Source organism: Oncorhynchus tshawytscha, unplaced genomic scaffold (assembly GCF_018296145.1).
Source record: "Oncorhynchus tshawytscha isolate Ot180627B unplaced genomic scaffold, Otsh_v2.0 Un_scaffold_17_pilon_pilon, whole genome shotgun sequence".
NCBI lineage: Eukaryota > Metazoa > Chordata > Actinopteri > Salmoniformes > Salmonidae > Oncorhynchus > Oncorhynchus tshawytscha.
The window spans coordinates 1312501-1334739 of record NW_024609830.1 but is presented as its reverse complement, the minus strand read 5'-3'; the positions used below and the strand labels follow the sequence as shown (position 1 = coordinate 1334739).

The 22239-nt window shown below is 48.9% G+C and overlaps 1 protein-coding gene and 1 long non-coding RNA gene across 2 annotated transcripts; both read left to right on the top strand.

The window, feature by feature from the left end:
* The first annotated feature begins 1108 nt into the window (after positions 1-1108).
* LOC112239259 (aquaporin-10-like) lies at positions 1109-8486 on the top strand. Its single transcript, XM_024407746.2, has 6 exons — positions 1109-1660; positions 4029-4155; positions 5557-5694; positions 5841-5959; positions 6754-6971; positions 7526-8486. Exons 1-6 carry the CDS (start codon positions 1424-1426, stop codon positions 7740-7742), a joined length of 1056 nt encoding a protein of 351 aa, XP_024263514.2. The 5' UTR covers positions 1109-1423; the 3' UTR covers positions 7743-8486.
* Positions 8487-10942: 2456 nt separating this feature from the next.
* Positions 10943-11429, top strand: LOC121846135. The gene is made up of 3 exons (XR_006083062.1): positions 10943-10989; positions 11343-11363; positions 11396-11429. It is a non-coding gene; the product is annotated as an uncharacterized LOC121846135 (long non-coding RNA).
* Positions 11430-22239: the final 10810 nt, after the last annotated feature.

Genomic DNA, 22239 nt, shown 5'->3' with positions numbered 1-22239 from the left:
TCTAGAGCAGACACATGGGTCTGACATGTAGAATACAGAGTTGTACCAGCTCTAAGCACATATTTTCTTCTTTAATTTACCTGAAATTGAAGGGCAGTTCACTGCCTTCCTCAGTTGTGTTTGTACGCTCTTTCATTTTTCTCTGTGGTTTATTAATTACAGTAGATTACTCAACACTGTTACAAGAGTGGTCAATGTGGTTATATTGACCTATCTTATCACTCTGGTGGAGTTGTCAACACAGGCTTAATGAATGATTAGTTGCCTAGTTGGCACAGGCCTACATTAGGTTTGCCAAAAGCACCAAAGGGCAGTGTTGTACGATTGTGAAGTTCTTTTGAATGTACTAATACTGAAGAATCAGAATACACAAATGGGCATGCATTCACACAGACACATGCACACACACACACACACACACACACACACACACACGGCACCTTAGGAGATCATGTTGTTAAAGATGCTAACCCCCCCGGAAGGTCACATGGTCCTTATCTAATTCCCTGTGGTATCTTTAGGGTCAAGTGGGGCTGTAAACACAACATACAGATATTATACACCACTCTTACACAACGCTCATATTGAACTGCATTATACTCAATACAAAGAAGACTAGAGAAACAAGGGAAGACAGTCAGAGATGTGTTGCAATACTTCATTTTAAGCCCAGATAAGTAGATCTCGGGTTAAAACTATGATGATGTTCTAATTATTTTTATATCGGACAAAACAGCTAAAATGATATGCCTAGCTAGTTACCTTGGTAGCTAGGTAGCTAGTTACCTTGGTAGCTAGGTAGCTAGTTAGCTTGGTAGCTAGGTAGCTTGGTAGCTTTCAAGATAGCAATATCAATCTGGGATTCAACTTCAACTCAAATGACTTAGCTGGCTAATTGACTTCCTCAAGCATGGTAAGACAAAGGAGCTCAAATGTTTAATCACACCAAAAACACAGCAGATACTGTTTGTTTAAAAGAAGGATGACATTTAACTAGGATTTAAAACTAGGTTTTATGCAGTTTAGAGTTCATGGTTATGGAGGCCAAAGTCTGATTGATGATCAGATCCAATACTTTAGTTAATGGACAGCCGTGTGTGTGTGTGTGTGTGTGTGTGTGTGTGTGTGTGGTTGAGGTGGATTTGATGAGGGGACAGGTCGGACACTGATAAAGACGGTATCTAGCTAGTAAAGGAGTGCACGGGGAATGATGATGACGGACATTAGGCCACAGACAGGTGAAGATGACAGCTGTTATTGACTGAATGACACTTTTTATTTTTGCCTTTGACAGTGTGTGAATACCACTTTGACTACAAGATTCTGCAGAAACCAGTAGATCTGCGTGGGCATCTGATCTGCACAGAGCAACATACACATAATCTGTAGGCTGGCCAGGTGTAAACTACAGGTTTAGGCACAGATGCGTATAGATGGGACAGAGGGACAGATCCAGGCTAACAAACAGGTATTGGGTATGAAGGAGAGAGGGCAGGAACCAGACAAAGATCCCTGGCCAGTGGCCCCAGAGGTCAGAAAGATGGAGGTTAAGGGACCCAGCTTTAAGCCCCAAATGGAGGGGGTGAAGCGGACTCTGAGGGTGACGAACCCCTTGGCTCGGGAATGTTTGGGAGAGCTGATGGGAACATTTGTTCTGCTGGTGAGTAGCCTAGCTTCTAAAGCCTTACTGTTCCAAATGGAAAACATAAAGCACACTATTTTTACAGACAGAAGAAAAAAATTACAAATATAATATATATATATATGTGTGTGTGTGTATATGTATGTGTATATATGTGTGTGTGTCATATGCACAGTACATTGAAGTGCTTACTTGCAGGTTTTCCTCTCGACATAGCAACCACAGATAAGAATTGAGATAACCTCAGTAAATAGTAAGCAGACAAATGACCACCAGTCAACACCACTTATTGCAACCAGGTTCATACATGCAGTAGTGTAAAGTACTTGTAAAAATACTTTAATGTGCTGAAGTTGTTTTGAGGGGTATCTGTACCATTTTTTAAACCACTTTTACTTTTACTCCACTATATTCCTGAAGAAAATAATGCACTTTTTACTCCATTTATTTTCCCTGACACCCAAAAGTGCTCATTACATTTTGCGTTCTTAGCAGGACAGGAAAATGGTCAAATTTATGCACGTATCAAAAGAACATCTCTGGTCATCCCTACATCCCTACTGCCTCTGATCTGGCGGACTCACTAAACACACATGCTTCGTTTGTAAATGAGTGTTGGAGTGTGCTCCTGGCTATCCGTATATATTTTTTTAAATACTAGAATATGGTGACGTCTGGTTTGCTTTATATAAGGAATTTGAAAAATGTGTATTTTTACTTTTATTTTAGCAATTACATATACTTAAGTACATTTAAAACCAAATACTTTTAGACTTTTACTCAAGCAATATTTTACTGGGTGACTTTCACTTTTACTTGACTTCTATTAAGGTATCTTCACTTTTAAGTATGACAATTGTGTACTTTTTCCACCACTGCCTACGTCGAAACATGGACATATTTTTATCTGTATACTATTACAGTAGCTTATGAAAAGGTCATTTGGTACATTATGACTTGATAAGAAGTTGATAGCTTGAAGCTATAACCAGAGAGGTTTTAGCTGTATGGTATCTGTGTTCAACTCTGAGCCGTTGTTTTGGGCCAGGCAAGTTAACCCCCTCCCATTTTGGCACCGTGACTCGCTACCCAAACCAGATGCAACTGGTTTCAAGAGAGACATCATGTGTTATCCTACTGCTGTCTAGTGGATGGACTGGGAATCAGACAGGGAATATAAAAATATACAAAACATTAAGAACACCTTAGAGGTTGCTGGATCGAATCCCCGATCTGACAAAGTAAAAATCTGTCGATCCTTCCCTGAATAAGGCAGTTAACCCACTGTTTCCGGTAGGCCGCCATTGTAAATAAGAATTTGTTCTTATTAACTAGGCTACCTGCCGCCCCGTAATTATGAAAAATACTATTAACATTCCACCCATGAGGCCAAAGAGGGTGATTTTGGTCATTGACTGCAGGAAAGGGCTACCCTCTAGAGATGGGGAAATGTGTTTTTTCATCCAGTTAATTTGTTTTTACCAAGTTACACTTCTCAAAAGACATTGAATTGGTGGAATGACCCAGATAGCGAGAGGAAGTAGGTGTATGTTTGCTTCAACTGATTCTAGTTGCTGTGTGACTGTCAGTCATTACTATGGGCAATATTGTTACAGTTTATACTGTATGTTAGTCCGTGACCGTTAGGTCTATTCCAGCTTGTCCATGCATTCATGAGTCTGTGTGCAGGCTGGGACCTTGCTCAATCACACAGCTGAGGAAGGGAAAGTGCTAGAACTGGATGTCCTTCTAGCCATGGCTGCAGTTCATGTTCCCTCTCTTTCTTTTACAGTATCTCCCTTGAGCTCCTCTCTTTCCCCTCTCTATCACATCCCCTCACACTCCCTTTACTTCTACTGTACTTGTGCTTTGCTTCTCTAATTCTTTCTTTCTCCCTCCCTCCCTCCCTCCCTCCCTCCCTCCCTCCCTCCCTCCCTCCCTCCCTCCCTCCCTCCCTCCCTTTCTCCCCTTCACTGTCTCATCTCCTCCCTCACAATATTCTTTCAACCTGGAGTCAGGGGTAGACATAACGTAGAAAACTTAAGTGATGTGAATAAATGATGGTTAATACGTGATTAGCAGTAATGGACAGTCACTACCACCATGGGACTTTTATTCATTGTTTTATTCTGTGTTGTTGCAGCTTTCATCTTACATAATGCATAGTGCATTTCATGTAAAACATTTATTTTTTAAATGGTACCCGAAAATGAACCGACCTCAAGAAGCACTAATCGCTCAGCACTAAACTTTGAATATCATACTAATTTGAGTATCCCAGATTTATATTTACTATGTTACGTCTAGTCTATGAGACCAGACTGCCTCTTTAATCTAACTTGACTTTATCTCTGCCTCCCTTCTCTCCCCCTTTGTCTTCCTCTAGATGTTTGGCTGTAGTGCATCAGCCCAGGTGAAGACCAGTAGAGAGACTAAGGGACAGTACCTCTCAGCCAACATGGCCTTCTCTGTAGGGGTCATGTCTGCCATGTACCTCTGCAAGGGGGTCTCAGGTAAACCCTACTACACCTTTCATCCCAAACCAACACCCATCCCAATCCTTGGACTAGAATAAATACTGTCATTTTGTCCACTTTAAACAACAACTCATACAGTATACAGTATGTACAGTACAGAGGGGGCTGGTGGGAGGAGCTATAGGAGGACAGGCTCATTGCAATGGCTGGAATGGAATTAATGGAACGAAGTCAAGCGTGGTGTCCATATATTTTATGTGTTTGATACCGTTCCAATAATTCCATTCCAGCCATTACAATGAGCCCATCCTCCTATAGCTGCTCCCACCAGCCTCCACTGGTAGAGTACATTGATGTTTCAATGACAAACTGACAACCCTAATCCTAAAATGAAAACACACAGCAAATTATCCAGTGTTTAATCAACACTGAGAGCCAAATATGTTATCATGAAAATGTTATTATTCAACACAATACAATATTTAATAAGTCCTTATTTTGAGGGGCTAGTTTTACCCTGACACAGTAGCCTGCAAATCATTCTCTTCAGGCCTGCAAGTCAAAGTATGAAGGCTTGCAAAGTGATGTAATTCGTATTGGAATACAGACAGAGTGAGGATATCTAACATTTTGGCTACCTAAACCATCTAAACTGGAACAACCATTTCAATAACGGGCGCAATAAATCCAAGTTGGATTCGTTTAGATAAATGTATGTTATTTATATTTAAGTAGTATAAGATTAATGAATCAACAGTACCTTCAAAAAACATAGATATTGAAATAAACAATTCCAAAAATCCACCTGCAATAGAGCATGCTGGGAAATATGATAATGATGGGTGTGGTTTTTGGTTTAACACTGGTTATTAACACCAACGCTTGGGTTATTTTTTACAGCAATGAGTGTTAATGTAACACTTACAGAGTTAATTGAACACCTGAATCAACACTTGGAATGTTACTGAAAAATCAACACTAGGTAACACTGGACAGCTTGCTGTGCACCATGACTAAGCCTGATTTCCTTAGCGTTTCTTATATGTCTGTACTCTCCCATTCTACGTATTTAGACCATACTGGCAATGTCAGTCTGGCAACAGTAATAGACGTAGGGGCGCCCAGACTTCCACATGACTGTAACATTACTGTGGTCACACAGTGCTAGCTGTCTGTAATGTCCTGGTGATTCATTCTGCATCAGGCTGTCACTGTAGTGGCCACAGCTCTCCAAGGTCTCACTCCCACACACACTCTCAGTCTTTTAGTGTGTGTGTGTGTGTGTGTGTGTGTGTGTGTGTGCCTGTACGTGTTTGTACGTGCTTGTGATGTTCACAGATTTAGTGGGTGAGATCATAGACAGGAGGTTGACTGATTCTCTCCCCCTCTCTTCTCCTCCCCCTCCGTCTCTCTCTATCTCTCCTCTCTCTCCTGTAGGAGCCCATCTGAACCCAGCGGTCACTCTGAGTTTCTGTTCGTTGGGCAGGGTGCCCTGGGTGAAGCTGCTCCCATACTCTCTGTGTCAGGTGCTGGGAGCTTACCTGGCCTCTGGCCTGGTCTTCCTGGTCTACTATGGTCAGTCAGACACACTCACACACCAGTCCCACCAATCACTGGTGTCATGTCAGCTTGTTACATGCATATTCAGTAGCATAGAGTAGTAAGACATTATGGTATAGTGTGCCATGATGACTGAACAACCAGCTCTCTCTCTCTGTCAGATGCTATCATGGACTTCAGTGGAGGGAATTTGACAGTGTATGGGGCTAATGAGACGGCGTCCATCTTTGCCACCTATCCCTCAGAGCACCTATCACTCAGCAGCAGCATCCTAGACCAGGTCAGACCAATATGATACAGTACGAAGCAGGAACAGATGATGGTGTGTTGTCACTAACTCAAAAGGCACTCACTCATCTGAGCCATCTTTGTTGCAGGTGAATGGTAACAGCTGAATAAGATGAGAAAAAGAAGAAACCCGCACACTGATCTTGATAGTATCACTGCTCTTTAAAAACTTTACGTATCGACTTCAAGGCCTTGCTCGGAGCGTTTGGCATTCGTCACTAACCTCCACAGCCACAAAGTCATAAACCCTGCCTATTTTCCTAAATTTCTCTTCTTAAAATCTGATTTTAAACCTATCCCTAACCTTAAACCACACTGCTAACCTTATGCTTAACCCTAACCTTCATTTAAGATTACATTATCATTAATTGTTACGATACAGAAAATGTGACTTTGTGGCTGTGCTATCTAGTGGAAACCATAATGGTGTCATAAATGTGAAGATTCTGAAACATAAGAAAGCTAAATGAAACTGAATATGTTTTTAACAACTGACTCTGAGAGCTTGGAACTATAAGGTTCTATCTGCATTTTGTCCAGATTGAGTTATTGACATGGCCTTGTTCTGTTCAATGTTCTCTACCTATATAGTTCCCTAAATAACCCAATTCATGTTAAGTTCAAACGAATACAAGACAACATTGTTGACACCATTCAAACCAATGAGGGACATTGGAACTTTAATAAAGCCAATTATCTCAGAATCATCTTTTTGCAGATAGAACCTTATCGTCCCAAGCTCTCGTCCTGTATTTCCTGGTTTCACAAATGTCTCATATTCTATAGGTGGTGGGCACTGCCATGTTAATGCTCTGCATCCTCCCATTGGATGACCAGAAGAATAGTCCTGCCCCCGACGCTCTGATCCCGCCCATCGTTGCCGTGGTAGTCCTGGGGATCGGCATGTCGATGTCGTCCAATTGCGGCGGAGCGATAAACCCTGCCCGTGACCTGGGGCCACGCCTCTTGACACTGACCGCCGGCTGGGGCACTGAGGTGTTCACGTACGTCTTCTAACACACAAACACCTTTTGACCTGAGTCAGCAGGTGTGCAACATGTCAGGTATTACAGGAAGTGGTCAGTAGGTCAGTTAAGTGCACGGAAGAGAAGAGTGAACCATATGAAAGGAGTGGCATACTCCTGGACTAGAGGTAGATCTGGTTTGTGTGTTTGTGTGTTTGTGTGTTTGTGAATGTGTTGATGCCAAGTGTGCCACACACAGGAGGCTGCTGAGGGGAGGATGGCTCATATTAATGGCTGGAATGGAGTGAATGGAATGGTATCGATACCGTTCCATTTAATCAATTCCATTACTATGAGCCGGTTCTCCCCAATTAAGGTGCCACCAGCCGCCTGTTGTGCCAAGTGTTCCCGTAAGGCACTTTATGTCTATAGGAACATCTACCAGCGGATATCAATATGCTAGACCAGGCACATGACAGACACACATGGCACAGACACCATATTTCAATTTGGAACTGGGCACGAGTTGTTAAAGTGAAGTTGATTCACTTGCAGACTTGGAAACTAATCCTCCCTCTTCCTCGTCTCTCTAGGTGTTATAACTACTGGTTCTGGGTTCCCATGATGGCTCCTCTGCTGGGAGGGATGGTGGGCTCTGGGATGTATCTGGTCTTCATCGCATGGCACCTGCCCGACCTTCCAATGAACCCTCCCATAGACAGCTCCTCTACCAAGCCCACCACGGAGGTGTGGAAGCAGCCCCCAGCACCAGAGAAGGAAGGGGTGGAGTTGAAAACTGCCGTTTTCTAGAAAGGGTAGAGAGAGTCAGGGTCTGGTGAGAAACTGGTGAATCAACGTTGTTTCCATGTCATTTCAACACCCAAGATTAATGTGATGATGTTGAATCTACTGAATCTACTGAAAAACTGATTGGATTTGCAAAAACTCATCAATATAACGGCATTTCATCTTATTTTCACCCAACTTTTCACCTAATTCCAATGTTGTTGATTTCACGTTGAATTCACGTTTGCTGACAACCAAACCAAATGTCAATCAAAACTAGGTTGAACTGACTGCTTTGCCCAGCGGGGAGACATTTCTCTGGCTGTTTCCTATAGGAGAAAGGACATGCTAACAGACTGATGGGAGAACATTTGTCCAAGCCTCCTCTCCTGTCATTTTGTTCTATTGAGATGCTACTGCTGATTGAGGATCAGGTGTATATATTAGTAGTGAGCTTCAAAAACACACAGTCAGAGGTGAAAGGAGAAGTTGATACTATGATTAGAGCCAGGCGTTCTGGTTGTTTTTTGAGGGTTTTATCTTTGACAGGTATTTACAACATTATCCACTGGGTTTACTGCAGGGAGAAAATCCAAGGAAATGCTCTTTATTTGAAACAAGCTGTAATTCCAATCAATAATTCGTTGTTTAGTTGTGAGTGAGTGTTTCGGGGAGGTGTAGCTCAAGTCAGGGGAGGTGTAGCTCAAGTCAGGGGAGGTGTAGCTCAAGTCAGGGGAGGTGTAGCTCAAGTCAGGGGAGGTGTAGCTCAAGCCAGGGGAGGTGTAGCTCAAGCCAGGGGAGGTGTAGCTCAAGCCAGGGGAGGTGTAGCTCAAGTCAGGGGGTGTAGGTGTAGCTCAAGTCAGGGGAGGTGTAGCTCAAGTCAGGGGAGGTGTAGCTCAAGTCAGGGGAGGTGTAGCTCAGGGAGGTGTAGCTCAAGTCAGTCAGGGGAGGTGTAGCTCAAGTCAGGGGAGGTGTAGCTCAAGTCAGGGGAGGTGTAGCTCAAGTCAGGGGAGGTGTAGCTCAAGTCAGGGAGTCAGGGGGTGTAGCTCAAGTCAGGGGAGGTGTAGCTCAAGTCAGGGGAGGTGTAGCTCAAGTCAGGGAGGTGTAGCTCAAGTCAGGGAGGTGTAGCTCAAGTCAGGGGTGTAGCTCAGGTGTAGCTCAAGTCAGGGGAGGTGTAGCTCAAGGTGTAGCAGGGGAGGTGTAGCTCAAGTCAGGGGAGGTGTAGCTCAAGTCAGGGAGGTGTAGCTCAAGTCAGGGGAGGTGTAGCTCAAGTCAGGGGAGGTGTAGCTCAAGTCAGGGGAGGTGTAGCTCAAGTCAGGGGAGGTGTAGCTCAAGTCAGGGGAGGTGTAGCTCAAGTGTAGCAGGGGAGGTGTAGCTCAAGTCAGGGGAGGTGTAGCTCAAGCCAGGGGGTGGTGTAGCTCAAGCCAGGGGTGTAGCTCAAGTCAGGTGTAGCTCAAGTCAGGGTAGGTGTAGCTCAAGTCAGGGGAGGTGTAGCTCAAGTCAGGGGAGGTGTAGCAAGTCAAGGGGAGGTGTAGCAGGGAGGTGTAGCTCAAGTCAGGGGAGGTGTAGCTCAAGTCAGGGGAGGTGTAGCTCAAGTCAGGGGAGGTGTAGCTCAAGTCAGGGGAGGTGTAGCTCAAGCCAGGGAGGTGTAGCTCAAGTCAGGGAGGTGTAGCTCAAGTCAGGGGAGGTGTAGCTCAAGTCAGGGGGAGGTGTAGCTCAAGTCAGGGAGGTGTAGCTCAGGGGGAGGTGTAGCTCAAGTCAGGGGAGGTGTAGCTCAAGTCAGGGGAGGTGTAGCTCAAGTCAGGGGAGGTGTAGCTCAGGGGTAGCTCAAGCCAGGTGTAGCAGGGGGGAGGTGTAGCTCAAGTCAGGGGAGGTGTAGCTCAAGTCAGGGAGGTGTAGCTCAAGTCAGGGGAGGTGTAGCTCAAGTCAGGGGAGGTGTAGCTCAAGTCAGGGGGAGGTGTAGCTCAAGTCAGGGGAGGTGTAGCTCAAGTCAGGGGAGGTGTAGCTCAAGTCAGGGAGGTGTAGCTCAAGTCAGGGGAGGTGTAGCTCAAGTCAGGGAGGTGTAGCTCAAGTCAGGGGAGGTGTAGCTCAAGCCAGGGGAGGTGTAGCTCAAGTCAGGGGAGGTGTAGCTCAAGTCAGGGGAGGTGTAGGTGGGAGGTGTAGCTCAAGTCAGGGGAGGTGTAGCTCAAGTCAGGGGAGGTGTAGCTCAAGTCAGGGGAGGTGTAGCTCAAGTCAGGGGAGGTGTAGCTCAAGTCAGGGAGGTGTAGCTCAGGGGTGTAGGTGTAGCTCAAGTCAGGGGAGGTGTAGCTCAAGTCAGGGGAGGTGTAGCTCAAGTCAGGGGAGGTGTAGCTCAAGTCAGGGAGGTGTAGCTCAAGTCAGGGGAGGTGTAGCTCAAGTCAGGGGAGGTGTAGCTCAAGTCAGGGGAGGTGTAGCTCAAGTCAGGGAGGTGTAGCTCAAGTCAGGGGAGGTGTAGCTCAAGTCAGGGAGGTGTAGCTCAAGTCAGGGGAGGTGTAGCTCAAGGTGTCAGGGGAGGTGTAGCTCAAGTCAGGGAGGTGTAGCTCAAGTCAGGGGAGGTGTAGCTCAGGGAGGTGTAGCAGGGGAGGTGTAGCTCAAGTCAGGGGAGGTGTAGCTCAAGTCAGGGAGGTGTAGCTCAAGTCAGGGAGGTGTAGCTCAAGTCAGGGGAGGTGTAGCTCAAGTCAGGGGAGGTGTAGCTCAAGTCAGGGGAGGTGTAGCTCAAGTCAGGGAGGTGTAGCTCAAGTCAGGGAGGTGTAGCTCAAGTCAGGGAGGTGTAGCTCAAGTCAGGGGAGGTGTAGCTCAAGTCAGGGGAGGTGTAGCTCAAGTCAGGGGGGAGGTGTAGCTCAAGTCAGGGGAGGTGTAGCTCAAGTCAGGGGAGGTGTAGCTCAAGTCAGGGAGGTGGGGAGGTAGCTCAAGTCAGGGGAGGTGTAGCTCAAGTCAGGGGAGGTGTAGCTCAAGTCAGGGAGGTGTAGCTCAAGTCAGGGGAGGTGTAGCTCAAGTCAGGGGAGGTGTAGCTCAAGTCAGGGGAGGTGTAGCTCAAGTCAGGGGAGGTGTAGCTCAAGTCAGGGGAGGTGTAGCTCAAGTCAGGGAGGTGTAGCTCAAGTCAGGGGAGGTGTAGCTCAAGTCAGGGGAGGTGTAGCTCAAGTCAGGGGAGGTGTAGCTCAAGTCAGGGAGGTGTAGCTCAAGTCAGGGAGGTGTAGCTCAAGTCAGGGAGGTGTAGCTCAAGCCAGGGGAGGTGTAGCTCAAGTCAGGGGAGGTGTAGCTCAAGTCAGGGAGGTGTAGCTCAAGTCAGGGAGGTGTAGCTCAAGTCAGGGGAGGTGTAGCTCAAGTCAGGGGAGGTGTAGCTCAAGTCAGGGGAGGTGTAGCTCAAGTCAGGGGAGGTGTAGCTCAAGTCAGGGAGGTGTAGCTCAAGTCAGGGGAGGTGTAGCTCAAGTCAGGGGAGGTGTAGCTCAAGTCAGGGGAGGTGTAGCTCAAGTCAGGGAGGTGTAGCTCAAGTGGGAGGTGTAGCTCAAGTCAGGGAGGTGTAGCTCAAGTCAGGGGAGGTGTAGCTCAAGTCAGGGGTGTAGGTGTAGCTCAAGCCTCAGGGGAGGTGTAGCTCAAGTCAGGGAGGTGTAGCTCAAGTCAGGGGAGGTGTAGCTCAAGGAGGTGTAGCCAGGGGGGAGGTGTAGCTCAAGTCAGGGGAGGTGTAGCTCAAGCCAGGGGAGGTGTAGCTCAAGCCAGGGGAGGTGTAGCTCAAGCCAGGGGAGGTGTAGCTCAAGTGGGAGGTGTAGCTCAAGCCAGGGGAGGTGTAGCTCAAGTCAGGGGAGGTGTAGCTCAATTCAGGGGAGGTGTAGCTCAAGTCAGGGGAGGCGTAGCTCTACGAAAAGTAATTGCACAAATTGCCTATTAATTGGCAGAGAATGCTATTTATATACTGAACAAAAATATAAAGGCAACATGTAAAGTGTTGTTCCAATTTTTCACGAGCTGAAATAAAAGATTCCAGAAATGTTCCATACACACACAAAAAAAGCTTATTTCTCTCATTTTGTGCACAAATTTGTTTACATACCTGTTAGTGAGCATTTCTCCATTGCCAAGACAATTCATCCACCTGACAGGTGTGGCATCTCAAGAAGCGGATTAAACAGCACGATCATCACACAGGTGCACCTTGTGCTGGGGACAATAAAAGGCCACTCTAAAATGTGCAGTTTTGTCACACAACACAACGCTACAGATGTCTCAAGTTTTGAGGGAGTGTGCAATTGGCATGCTGACTGCAGGAATATCTACCAGAGTTGTTGCCAGATAATTGAATGTTAATTTCTGTACCATATGCCACCTCCAACGTCGTTCTTGAGAATTTGGCGGAACGTCCGACCAGCCTCACACCCGCAGACCATGTATAAACGTGTTCACCTGCAGGATTGAGACCAGCCACCTGGACAGCTGATGAAACTGAGTATTTCTGTCTATAATAAAGCCCTTTTGTTTGAAAAAACTAATTCTGATTGTCTGGGCCTTGCTCGCCAGTGGGTGGGCCTATACCCTCCCAGGCCCACCCATGGCCTCGCTCCTGAGCAGTCATGTGAAACCCATAGATTGGGGCCAAATATATTTATTTCAATTGGCTGATTTCCGGATATGAACTATAACTTAGTAAAATCGTTGCATGTTGCGTTTATATTTTTCAGTATAGATCAGTGATTATACACCTCACTTTGCTCAAGCTGATCCTCTCCAAGACTCAATCCCTGATCATTGGAGGTTGTAAAAATGGGGCAATTAGGACAGTTCAAGGGGAGAAGCTATGAATCCAACCAGAAAATAGAAAAAACTCTAAATCAGAATATCGCTTGAAAAAAGAGCGTCAGTGAAAACAATTCTGAAAAACCTGCAATGTAGCATTATAATATAAATGGAAAGACAGGACACACAGCCATCGGAAATCAAATAAACACATTACACTGTCTGAGAAGAACACACATCATTGTGTGTCAGTGTATTTGTCTGTAGTTTATGGAGATGCTTTCAGTTTTTGTCAAGGCTGTGGGTAACTGGTGAAAGGAGTCAGGCGCAGGAGAGCTGAGATGTGTGGACAAGGTATTTAATACAAGATAACACCAGTACAAACACAATACTACGGTGCGGGAACAATACCGGTACCACGAAATAAACGGGCGTAATAACAACAAAATACCAGCCGTCAGTAACAGCCTGAACAATAGAAAAAACACGCACACAAACATGAGGGAAACCAGAGGGTTAAATAATGAACATGTAATGGGGGAATTGAAACCAGGTGTGTAGAAAACAAAGACAAAACAAATAGAAAATTGAAAGTGGATCGGCGATGGCTAGAAGGCCGGTGACGTCGACCGCCGAACGCCGCTCGAACAAGGAGAGGGACCGACTCCGGCGGAAGTACCTCCGTTCATTACATGTGTGTTAATGAATGAACACATTTTGGGATTGGCAACTTTTCAAGGGATGTTGGCACTTGCAAAAGCCATATCCTCAGCATTTACGTTTTTACATTAATTTCTGTGGCAAATGAAAATGGCTACATTGTTCGGAAATAGGCTACTGTGTATATATATATATATATATATATATATATATGTATATTTAAAATCCCTATAATTCCAATATAATGTTGATAAGACAATGAATAAGTGAAATGTTTGTTGCTAATGTCCTTAAACCAGGCTAATAATTTGGTGCATTAGGGTAAAGTGTAGGCTGCTGATGAGTAAGCATTTCACTGTAAGGTCTACACATGTTTTATTCAGCGCACGTGACAAATAAACTTTGATTTGATTTGAGAATAATTGTCAGCAAACATTTCATTTGAATTCAAGGTTTATTTTGGACTAACTGGATAATTATGTTAGATGATCATGGTATGCACACGAGACAATGAATTCACATGTGGTGTGAGAAGGTGCTATATCTGCCTATTGAGGTCGAATGATGGAAATGCGCTGCAGAAAACAACCCCACCAAAATTCTGATTATTTTACGATAATTTTATTACAATGTGAAAACCTTTTACTAATAACACCTGAGTATAATGGTTTCCTGTTATTTCATAAGCACCTTATATTGCACAAAACATGAAGTTAATCTGTGGAATAATTATGAATGAGTAATTACAAACCTGTGTATATACATTTCTGGAGTTGAGGCCTTTTCTATGAGCACATTTAGGGCTTCTGCATGCATGCGACCATTGGTCTGTGTTTGTGCTGCCTACGGCTAATGGATCTAGTTTATAGGGTAGATAGATGTACAGGGCTCTATCTTCGGAAAATTGACAGAAGCCTAGTTTTTTTGTGAATATTACCCATAAAGACATCAAATCAAATGTAGGCCTACGTGTGCACACAGTGCCATGGGACAAGATAAGCTATTAAGAAATATTGTTGTTGGTTTAAAAAACGTTTATTTTAAAGATTAACCATCCATGGGTTTATGGTGAAAAGTTATGCCTACATTGCTCGAATGCAATGCAATTCAGTCTGCCATTTCTGGAGAAGTGCAAATATCATTTGGAAAATGAAAAGTGGATCGGCGGTGGCTAGAAAACCAGTGACATCGACCGCCGAACACCGCCCGAACACCGCCTGAACACCGCCCGAACAAGGATAGGGACCGACTTCGGCGGAAGTCGTGACAATACCCCCCCTTGACGCGCCGACACCGACCTCGGGGACGACCCAGAGGACAAGGCACAGGGCGATCCGGATGGGGACAGTGGAAATCCAGGATGTCCTCCACCGGCACCCAGCATCTCTCCTCCGGACCGTACCCCTCCCACTCCACGAGGTACTGAAGACCCCTCGCCCAACGCCTCGAGTCCAGGATGTCCTCCACCGGCACCCAGCATCTCTCCTCCGGACCGTACTCCCACTCCACGAGGTACTGACCCCTCGCCCAACGCCTCGAGTCCAGGATGTCCTCCACCGGCACCCAGCATCTCTCCTCCGGACCGTACCCCTCCCACTCCACAAGGCACTGAAGGCCCCTCGCCCAACGCCTCGAGTCCAGGATGTCCTCCACCGGCACCCAGCATCTCTCCTCCGGACCGTACCCCTCCCTCCACGAGGTACTGACCCCTCGCCCAACGCCTCGAGTCCAGGATGTCCTCCACCGGCACCCAGCATCTCTCCTCCGGGCCGTACCCCTCCCACTCCACAAGGTACTGAAGGCCCCTCGCCCGACGCCTCGAGTCCAGGATGGCTCGAACAGCATATGCCGGGGCCCCCTCGATGGCCAGAGGGGGCGGAAGTAACTCCTACACCTCAGCTTCCTAGAGTGGACCAGCCACCACCGGCCTGAGGAGAGACACATGGAACAAGGGATTAATGCGATAATCTGGGGGAAGCTGTAATCTGTAGCATACCTTGTTCAGTCTCCACAGGACTTTAACTGGCCCCACAAACCGCGGACCCAGCTTCCGGCAGGGCAGGCGGAGGGGCAGGTTTCGGGTCGAGATCCAGACGCGGTCCCCCGGTGCGAACACCGGGGCCTCGCTGCGGTGACGGTTGGCACTCGCTTTTTTCCGCCTCATGGCCCGTTGTAGATGCACATGGGCGGCGTCTCAGGTCTCCTCCGAGTGCTTTAACCATTCGTCCACCGCAGGAGCATCGATCTGGCTCTGATGCCACGGTGCCAGAACCGGCTGATACCCCAGTACACACTGGAAAGGAGAGAGTTTAGTGGAGGAGTGGCGGAGTGAGTTCTGGGCCATCTCTGCCCAAGGGATGAACGTCGCCCACTCCACCGGCCGGTCCTGCCAATATGACCGTAGAAACCTACCCACATCCTGATTTACTCTCTCCGCCTGCCCATTACTCTCTGGGTGAAAACCTGAGGTAAGGCTGACCGAGACCCCCAGACCTTCCATGAACGCTCTCCAGACCCTGGACATGAACCGGGGACCCCGATCAGAGACTATGTCCTCAGGCAACCCGTAGTGCCAGAAGACGTGTGTGAACAGGGCCTCCTCAGCCTGTAGGGCCGTAGGGAGACCGGCCAAAGGGAGGAGACGGTAAGACTTAGAAAACCGATCCACAACGACCAGGATTGGGGTTGTTTCCCTGTGAGGGAGGAAGATCCGTCAGGAAGTCCACCGACAGGTGTGACCACGGCCATTGTGGAACAGATAGGGGTTGTAACTTCCCTCTGGTCAGGTGCCTGGGAGCCTTGCACTGGGGGCACACTGAGCAGGAGGAAACATAAACCCTCACAGGTGGGCCACCAGTACCTCGCTCTAAGGCAACGCACCGTCCGACCGATACCAGGATGACCAGAGGAGGGTGACGTGTGGGCCCAATAGATCGCGGACAGCAGACTGCACGTACAGGCGCCCAGCTGGACACTGGGGGGAGTGGGCTCTGTGCGTAACACCTGGCAGATGTCCGCGTCCAGCTCCCACACCACTGGTGCCATCAGGCAAGAGGCCGGAAGTATGGGAGTGTGATCCATGGACCGCTCCTCTGTGTCATACATCCGGGACAGTGCGCCTGCCTTAGCATTCTGGGAACCTGGTCTGTAGGATAGAGTGAAAACAAAACGGGCAAATAACATGGCCCACCTTGCCTGGCGAGGGTTCAGTCTCCTCGCCACCCAGATGTACTCCAGATTGTAGTGGTCAGTCCAGATGAGAAAAGGGTGTTTAGCCCCCAATGTCTCCACGCCTTCAGAGCCTTGACAACAGCCAACAGCTCCCGGTCCCCCACATCAAAGTTTCGCTCCGCAGGACTGAGCTTCTTCGAGAAAAAGGCACAGGGGCAGAGCTTTGGTGGCGTACCGGAACGCTGAGAGAGCACGGCTCCTATCCCAGCCTCGGACGCGTCCACCTCCACTATGAACGCCAAAGAGGGTTCCGGATGAGCCAGCATGAGAGCCGAGGTAAACAGAGCCTTCAGGTGACCAAAAGCCCTGTCCGCCTCAGCCGACCACTGCAGCCGCACCGGTCCCCCCTTCAGCAGTGAGGTAATGGGAGCTGCTACCTGACCAAAACCCAGGATAAACCTCTGGTAGTAGTTGGCAAACCCCAGAAACCGCTGCACTTCCTTTACCATGGTAGGAGTCGGCCAATTACGCACGGCTGTAATGCAGTCACTCTCCATTTCCACCCCTGACATGTAGATGCGGTAGCCTAGGAAGGAGACAGACTGTTGGAAGAACAGACATTTCTCAGCCTTGACGTACAGGTCATGCTCCAACAGGCGACCAAGCACCCTGCGCACCAGGGACACATGCTCGGCGCGTGTAGCGGAGTACGGCATGACGAGGTACTCATAGTGCCCTGAGGTGGTACTAAATGCCATCTCCACTCGTCCCCCTCACGGATACGCACCAGGTTGTAATCGCTCCTGAGATCCAGTTTAGTGAAGAAGCGCACCCCGTGCATTGACTCGGGGTAGCTGTACCTCACAGTTATCTGATTGATCCCCGATAGTCAATACACGGGCGCAGATCCCCATCCTTCTTCTTCACAAAAAATAAACTTGAGGAGGCAGGTGAAGTGGAGGGCCGAATGTATCCCTGCCCCAGGGATTCGGAGACATATGTTTCCATAGCCACCGTCTCCGCCTGTGACAGGGAATACACATGACTCCTGGGAAGTGCTGCATCTACCAGGAGATTTATCGCACAATCCCCCCGTCGATCAGGTGGTAATTTAGTCGCCCTCTTCTTACAGAAGGCGAGAGCCAAATCGGCATATTCAGAGAGGATGCCCACGGTGGAGACCCGGTCTGGACTTTCCACCGTAGTCGCACCGATGGAAACCCCCACACACCTCCCTGAGCACTCTCGTGACCCCACATTGAGAGCCCTCTGTTGCCACGAAATAGTGGGGTTATGACAGGCCAACCAGGGTAAGCCCAGCATCATGGGAAATGCAGGAGAATCAATAAGGAAGAGACTGATTCTCTCCTCATGACCCTCCTGTGTAACCATGTCTAGTGGAGCGGTGGCCTCCCTAATCAGCCCTGACCCTAATGGTCGACTATCTAGGGCGTGCACAGGGAAGGGCATATCCACAGGGACAAGGAGAATCCCTAAACTATGAGCAAATGAACGGTCAATACAATTCCCAGCTGCACTTGAATCTACTAGCGCCTTATGCTGGGAATGCGGGGAAAACTCAGGAAATGAAATAAACACATACATGTGAGCAACAGGGGGCTCTGGGTGAGCCTGGTGCCGACTCACCTGGGTTGACACGATAGTGCCCTGCCTGCTGCCTCGACTCCCTGAGGAACAGATGGTGCAGGGAATGGCCCTTCCTCCAGTCGCCCTAAGTGCAGCACCTCCCAGCTCCATGGGCATCGGAGCGGAGGTGCTGGGGGATGGAACTGACAGGTCCCGATCCGGACATCCGCGGGCAGTCAGAAAGTTGTCCAGCCGGATGGACAGGTCCACCAGCTGGTCCAAAGTGAGGGTGGTGCCTCGGCAGGCCAACTCCCGACGGACGTCCTCGCGCAGACTGCACCTGTAGTGATCGATCAGGGCCCTTTCGTTCCATCCTGTGCTGGCGGCCAGGGTCCATAAGTCCAAGGCGAAATCCTACGCGCTCTTCGTCCCCTGCCTCAGGTGGAACAGATGTTCACCTGCTGCTAGACCCTCAGGCGGGTGGTCGAACACTGCCGAAAGCGGTGGGTGAACTCTGCGTAATGGTCCAATGCCGTGTCTCCCTCACTCCATACAGCGTTGGCCCACTCCAGGGCTTTGCCTGAGAGGCAGGAGACAAGGGCGGAAACACACTCTCACGCCCTGAAGGAGCCGGGTGCACGGTCGTCAGGTAGAGCTTCAGCTGTAGTAGAAAACCCATCATACTCTCAGCGAGTCGAATCCCGCTGGGAATAGGTGACAGAGGGGTGGACAGTGGGACCTGTTGTAAGTGGTGCTGGTGGAGGCGCTGAAAAACCTCCTCCTCTCTCCCAACGATCCATAGTCTGCAGCACGCGATCCATGTGCTTGTGGGGGGTGGGAAGGAAGAGAGAAAAGAGAAAGATGGGGTGGGAAGGAAGAGAGAAAAGAGAAAGATGGGGTGGGAAGGAAGAGAGAGAATGATGGGGTGGGAAGGAAGAGAGAGAATGATGGGGTGGGAAGGAAGAGAGAAAAGAGAAAGATGGGGTGGGAAGGAAGAGAGAAAAGAGAAAGATGGGGTGAGAAGGAAGAGAAAAAGAGAAAGATGGGGTGGAAAGGAAAGAGAAAAAGAGAATGATGGGGTGGGAAGGAAGAGAGAAAAGAGAATGATGGGGTGGGAAGGAAGAGAGAAAAGAGAATGATGGGGTGGGAAGGAGAGAAAAAGAGAAAGATGGGGTGGGAAGGAAGAGAGAAAAGAGAAAGATGGGGTGGGAAGGAAGAGAGAGAATGATGGGGTGGGAAGGAAGAGAGAAAAGAGAAAGATGGGGTGGGAAGGAAGAGAGAAAAGAGAAAGATGGGGTGGGAAGGAAGAGAGAAAAGAGAAAGATGGGGTGGGAAGGAAGAGAGAAAAGAGAAAGATGGGGTGGGAAGGAAGAGAGAGAATGATGGGGTGGGAAGGAAGAGAGAGAAAGATGTGGTGGGAAGGAAGAGAGAGAAAGATGGGGTGGGAAGGGAGAGAGAGAGAGAAAGATGGGTGGGAAGGGAGAGAGAGAGAAAGATGGGGTGGGAAGGGAGAGAGAGAGAAAGATGGGGTGGGAAGGGAGAGAGAGAAAGATGGGGTGGGAAGGAAGAGAGAGAAAGATGGGGTGGGAAGGGAGAGAGAGAGAAAGATGGGGTGGGAAGGGAGAGAGGGAAAGATGGGGTGGGAAGGGAGAGAGAGAAAGATGGGGTGGGAAGGGAGAGAGGGAAAGATGGGGTGGGAAGGGAGAGAGAGAGAGAAAGATGGGGTGGGAAGGGAGAGAGAGAGAAAAGATGGGTGGGAAGGGAGAGAGAGAGAAAGATGGGGTGGGAAGGGAGAGAGAGAGAAAGATGGGGTGGGAAGGGAGAGAGAGAGAAAGATGGGGTGGGAAGGGAGAGAGAGAGAAAGATGGGGTGGGAAGGGAGAGAGAGAGAAAGATGGGGTGGGAAGGAAGAGAGAGAAAGATGGGGTGGGAAGGAAGAGAGAGAAAGATGGGGTGGGAAGGAAGAGAGAGAAAGATGGGGTGGGAAGGGAGAGAGAGAAAGATGGGGTGGGAAGGAAGAGAGAGAAAGATGGGGTGGGAAGGGAGAGAGAGAGAAAGATGTGGTGGGAAGGGAGAGAGAGAAAAGATGGGGTGGGAAGGGAGAGAGAGAGAAAGATGGGGTGGGAAGGGAGAGAGAGAGAAAGATGGGGTGGGAAGGAAGAGAGAGAAAGATGGGGTGGGAAGGAAGAGAGAGAAAGATGGGGTGGGAAGGAAGAGAGAGAAAGATGGGGTGGGAAGGAAGAGAGAGAAAGATGGGGTGGGAAGGGAGAGAGGGAAAGAGAGAGAGAGAATTTGGGCAGAAGCGCAACCTTTCATGAACGATGAAGCGATAGAGTGAAGAGAGAGTGTGAATGGTCAGGCAGACAGGCTCGTGGTCAAGGCAGGCAGAATGGTCAGGCAGACAGGCTCGTGGTCAAGGCAGGCAGACTGGTCAGGCAGATGGTTAAAAGTCCAGAAACAGGCAAGGGTCAAAACCGGGAGGACGAGAAATAGGAGAAATGCAAAAAGCAGGAGAATGGGAAAACCGCTGACAGGAAACACTGGGATAAATACAGTGGGGGAAATAAGCGACACCTGGAGGGGGTGGAGACAATCACAGGGACAGGTGAAACGGATCAGGGTGACAGACGTAGGTGCCATGGCCCAAACCATCACCAGTAGGAACGTAAAGGGGATACCTGTCTGCTAACTGTGCCTCTGTCTTCGCCACCACCTTCGACATGTACATCACACGAAGAGTGTCGGGACTGAAACATAGTTTAATAACAGCACAGATTTTATTGTTTCATTGATTTTTTTAATAGATTGTTTTTCCTCTACAAAATCAAACCCATTTTGTAGATTGTTGAACAAAATTTAAAATGTATTTTATAAAGCCCTTTTTACATTGGCAGTCGTCACAGGCTGACACAGTTGTGGATATGTTGTCTTGTGGTGTTGTATGGGATAGTGATGTGTGTGTGTGTGTCCTCTCTCTGCTAGGGGCCCAGTTAAATCCTTCAGCATGTGTGTGTTGGGCAGACACCACTGGAGGAAGTTTCCTTTCTACACTGTGTTCCAGTTGATAGGCTCATTCATGAGGGCTCCCCCATCACTCTCTCCCCATCACTCTCTCTGCTAGGGGCCCAGTTAAATCCTTCAGCATGTGTGTGTTGGGCAGACACCACTGGAGGAAGTTTCCTTTCTACACTGTGTTCCAGTTGATAGGCTCATTCATGAGGGCTCCCCATCACTCTCTCCCCATCACTCTCTCCCCATCACTCTCTCCCCATCACTCTCTCCCCCATCACTCTCTCCCCATCACTCTCTCCCCATCACTCTCTCCCCATCACTCTCTCCCCATCACTCTCTCCCCATCACTCTCTCCCCATCACTCTCTCCCCATCACTCTCTCCCCATCACTCTCTCCCCCCACTCTCTCCCCCATCACTCTCTCCCCATCACTCTCTCCCCATCACTCTCTCCCCATCACTCTCTCCCCATCACTCTCTCCCCCATCCCCATCACTCTCTCCCCCATCACTCTCTCCCCATCACTCTCTCCCCATCACTCTCTCCCCATCACTCTCTCCCCATCACTCTCTCCCCATCACTCTCTCCCCATCACTCTCTCCCCATCACTCTCTCCCCCATCACCCATCTCTCCCCACTCTCTCTCACTCCCTCTCTCCCCATCACTCTCTCCCCATCACTCTCTCCCCATCACTCTCTCCCCATCACTCTCTCCCCATCACTCTCTCCCCATCACTCTCTCCCCATCACTCTCTCCCCATCACTCCATCACTCTCTCCCCCCCATCACTCTCCCCCATCCTCTCCCCATCACATCACTCTCTCCCCATCACTCTCACTCTCCCCCATCACTCTCTCCCCATCACTCTCTCCCCATCACTCTCTCCCCATCACTCTCTCCCCCATCACTCTCACTCCCCATCACTCTCCCCCATCCTCTCTCCCCCATCACTCTCTCCCCCATCACTCTCTCCCCATCACTCTCCCCCATCACTCTCCCCCCCATCACTCTCTCCCCATCACTCTCTCCCCCCCATCACTCTCTCCCCATCACTCTCTCCCCCATCACTCTCTCCCCATCACTCTCTCCCCCATCACTCTCTCCCCCATCACTCTCTCCCCATCACTCTCTCCCCATCACTCTCCCCCATCACTCTCTCCCCATCACTCTCTCCCCATCACTCTCTCCCCATCACTCTCTCCCCATCACTCTCTCCCCATCACTCTCTCCCCATCACTCTCTCCCCATCACTCTCTCCCCCCCATCACTCTCTCCCCTCTCCCCATCACTCTCTCCCCATCACTCTCTCCCCATCACTCTCTCCCCATCACTCTCTCCCCCCATCAC

Coding starts and splice junctions, on each gene's coding strand:
- LOC112239259 (XM_024407746.2), top strand. CDS start 1,424: ATGCGTATAGATGGGACAGAGGGACAGATCCAGGCTAACAAACAGGTA. Junction 5,960..6,753: donor GCAGCAGCATCCTAGACCAG/GTCAGACCAATA, acceptor CATATTCTATAG/GTGGTGGGCACTGCCATGTT. Junction 6,972..7,525: donor TGGGGCACTGAGGTGTTCAC/GTACGTCTTCTA, acceptor TCGTCTCTCTAG/GTGTTATAACTACTGGTTCT.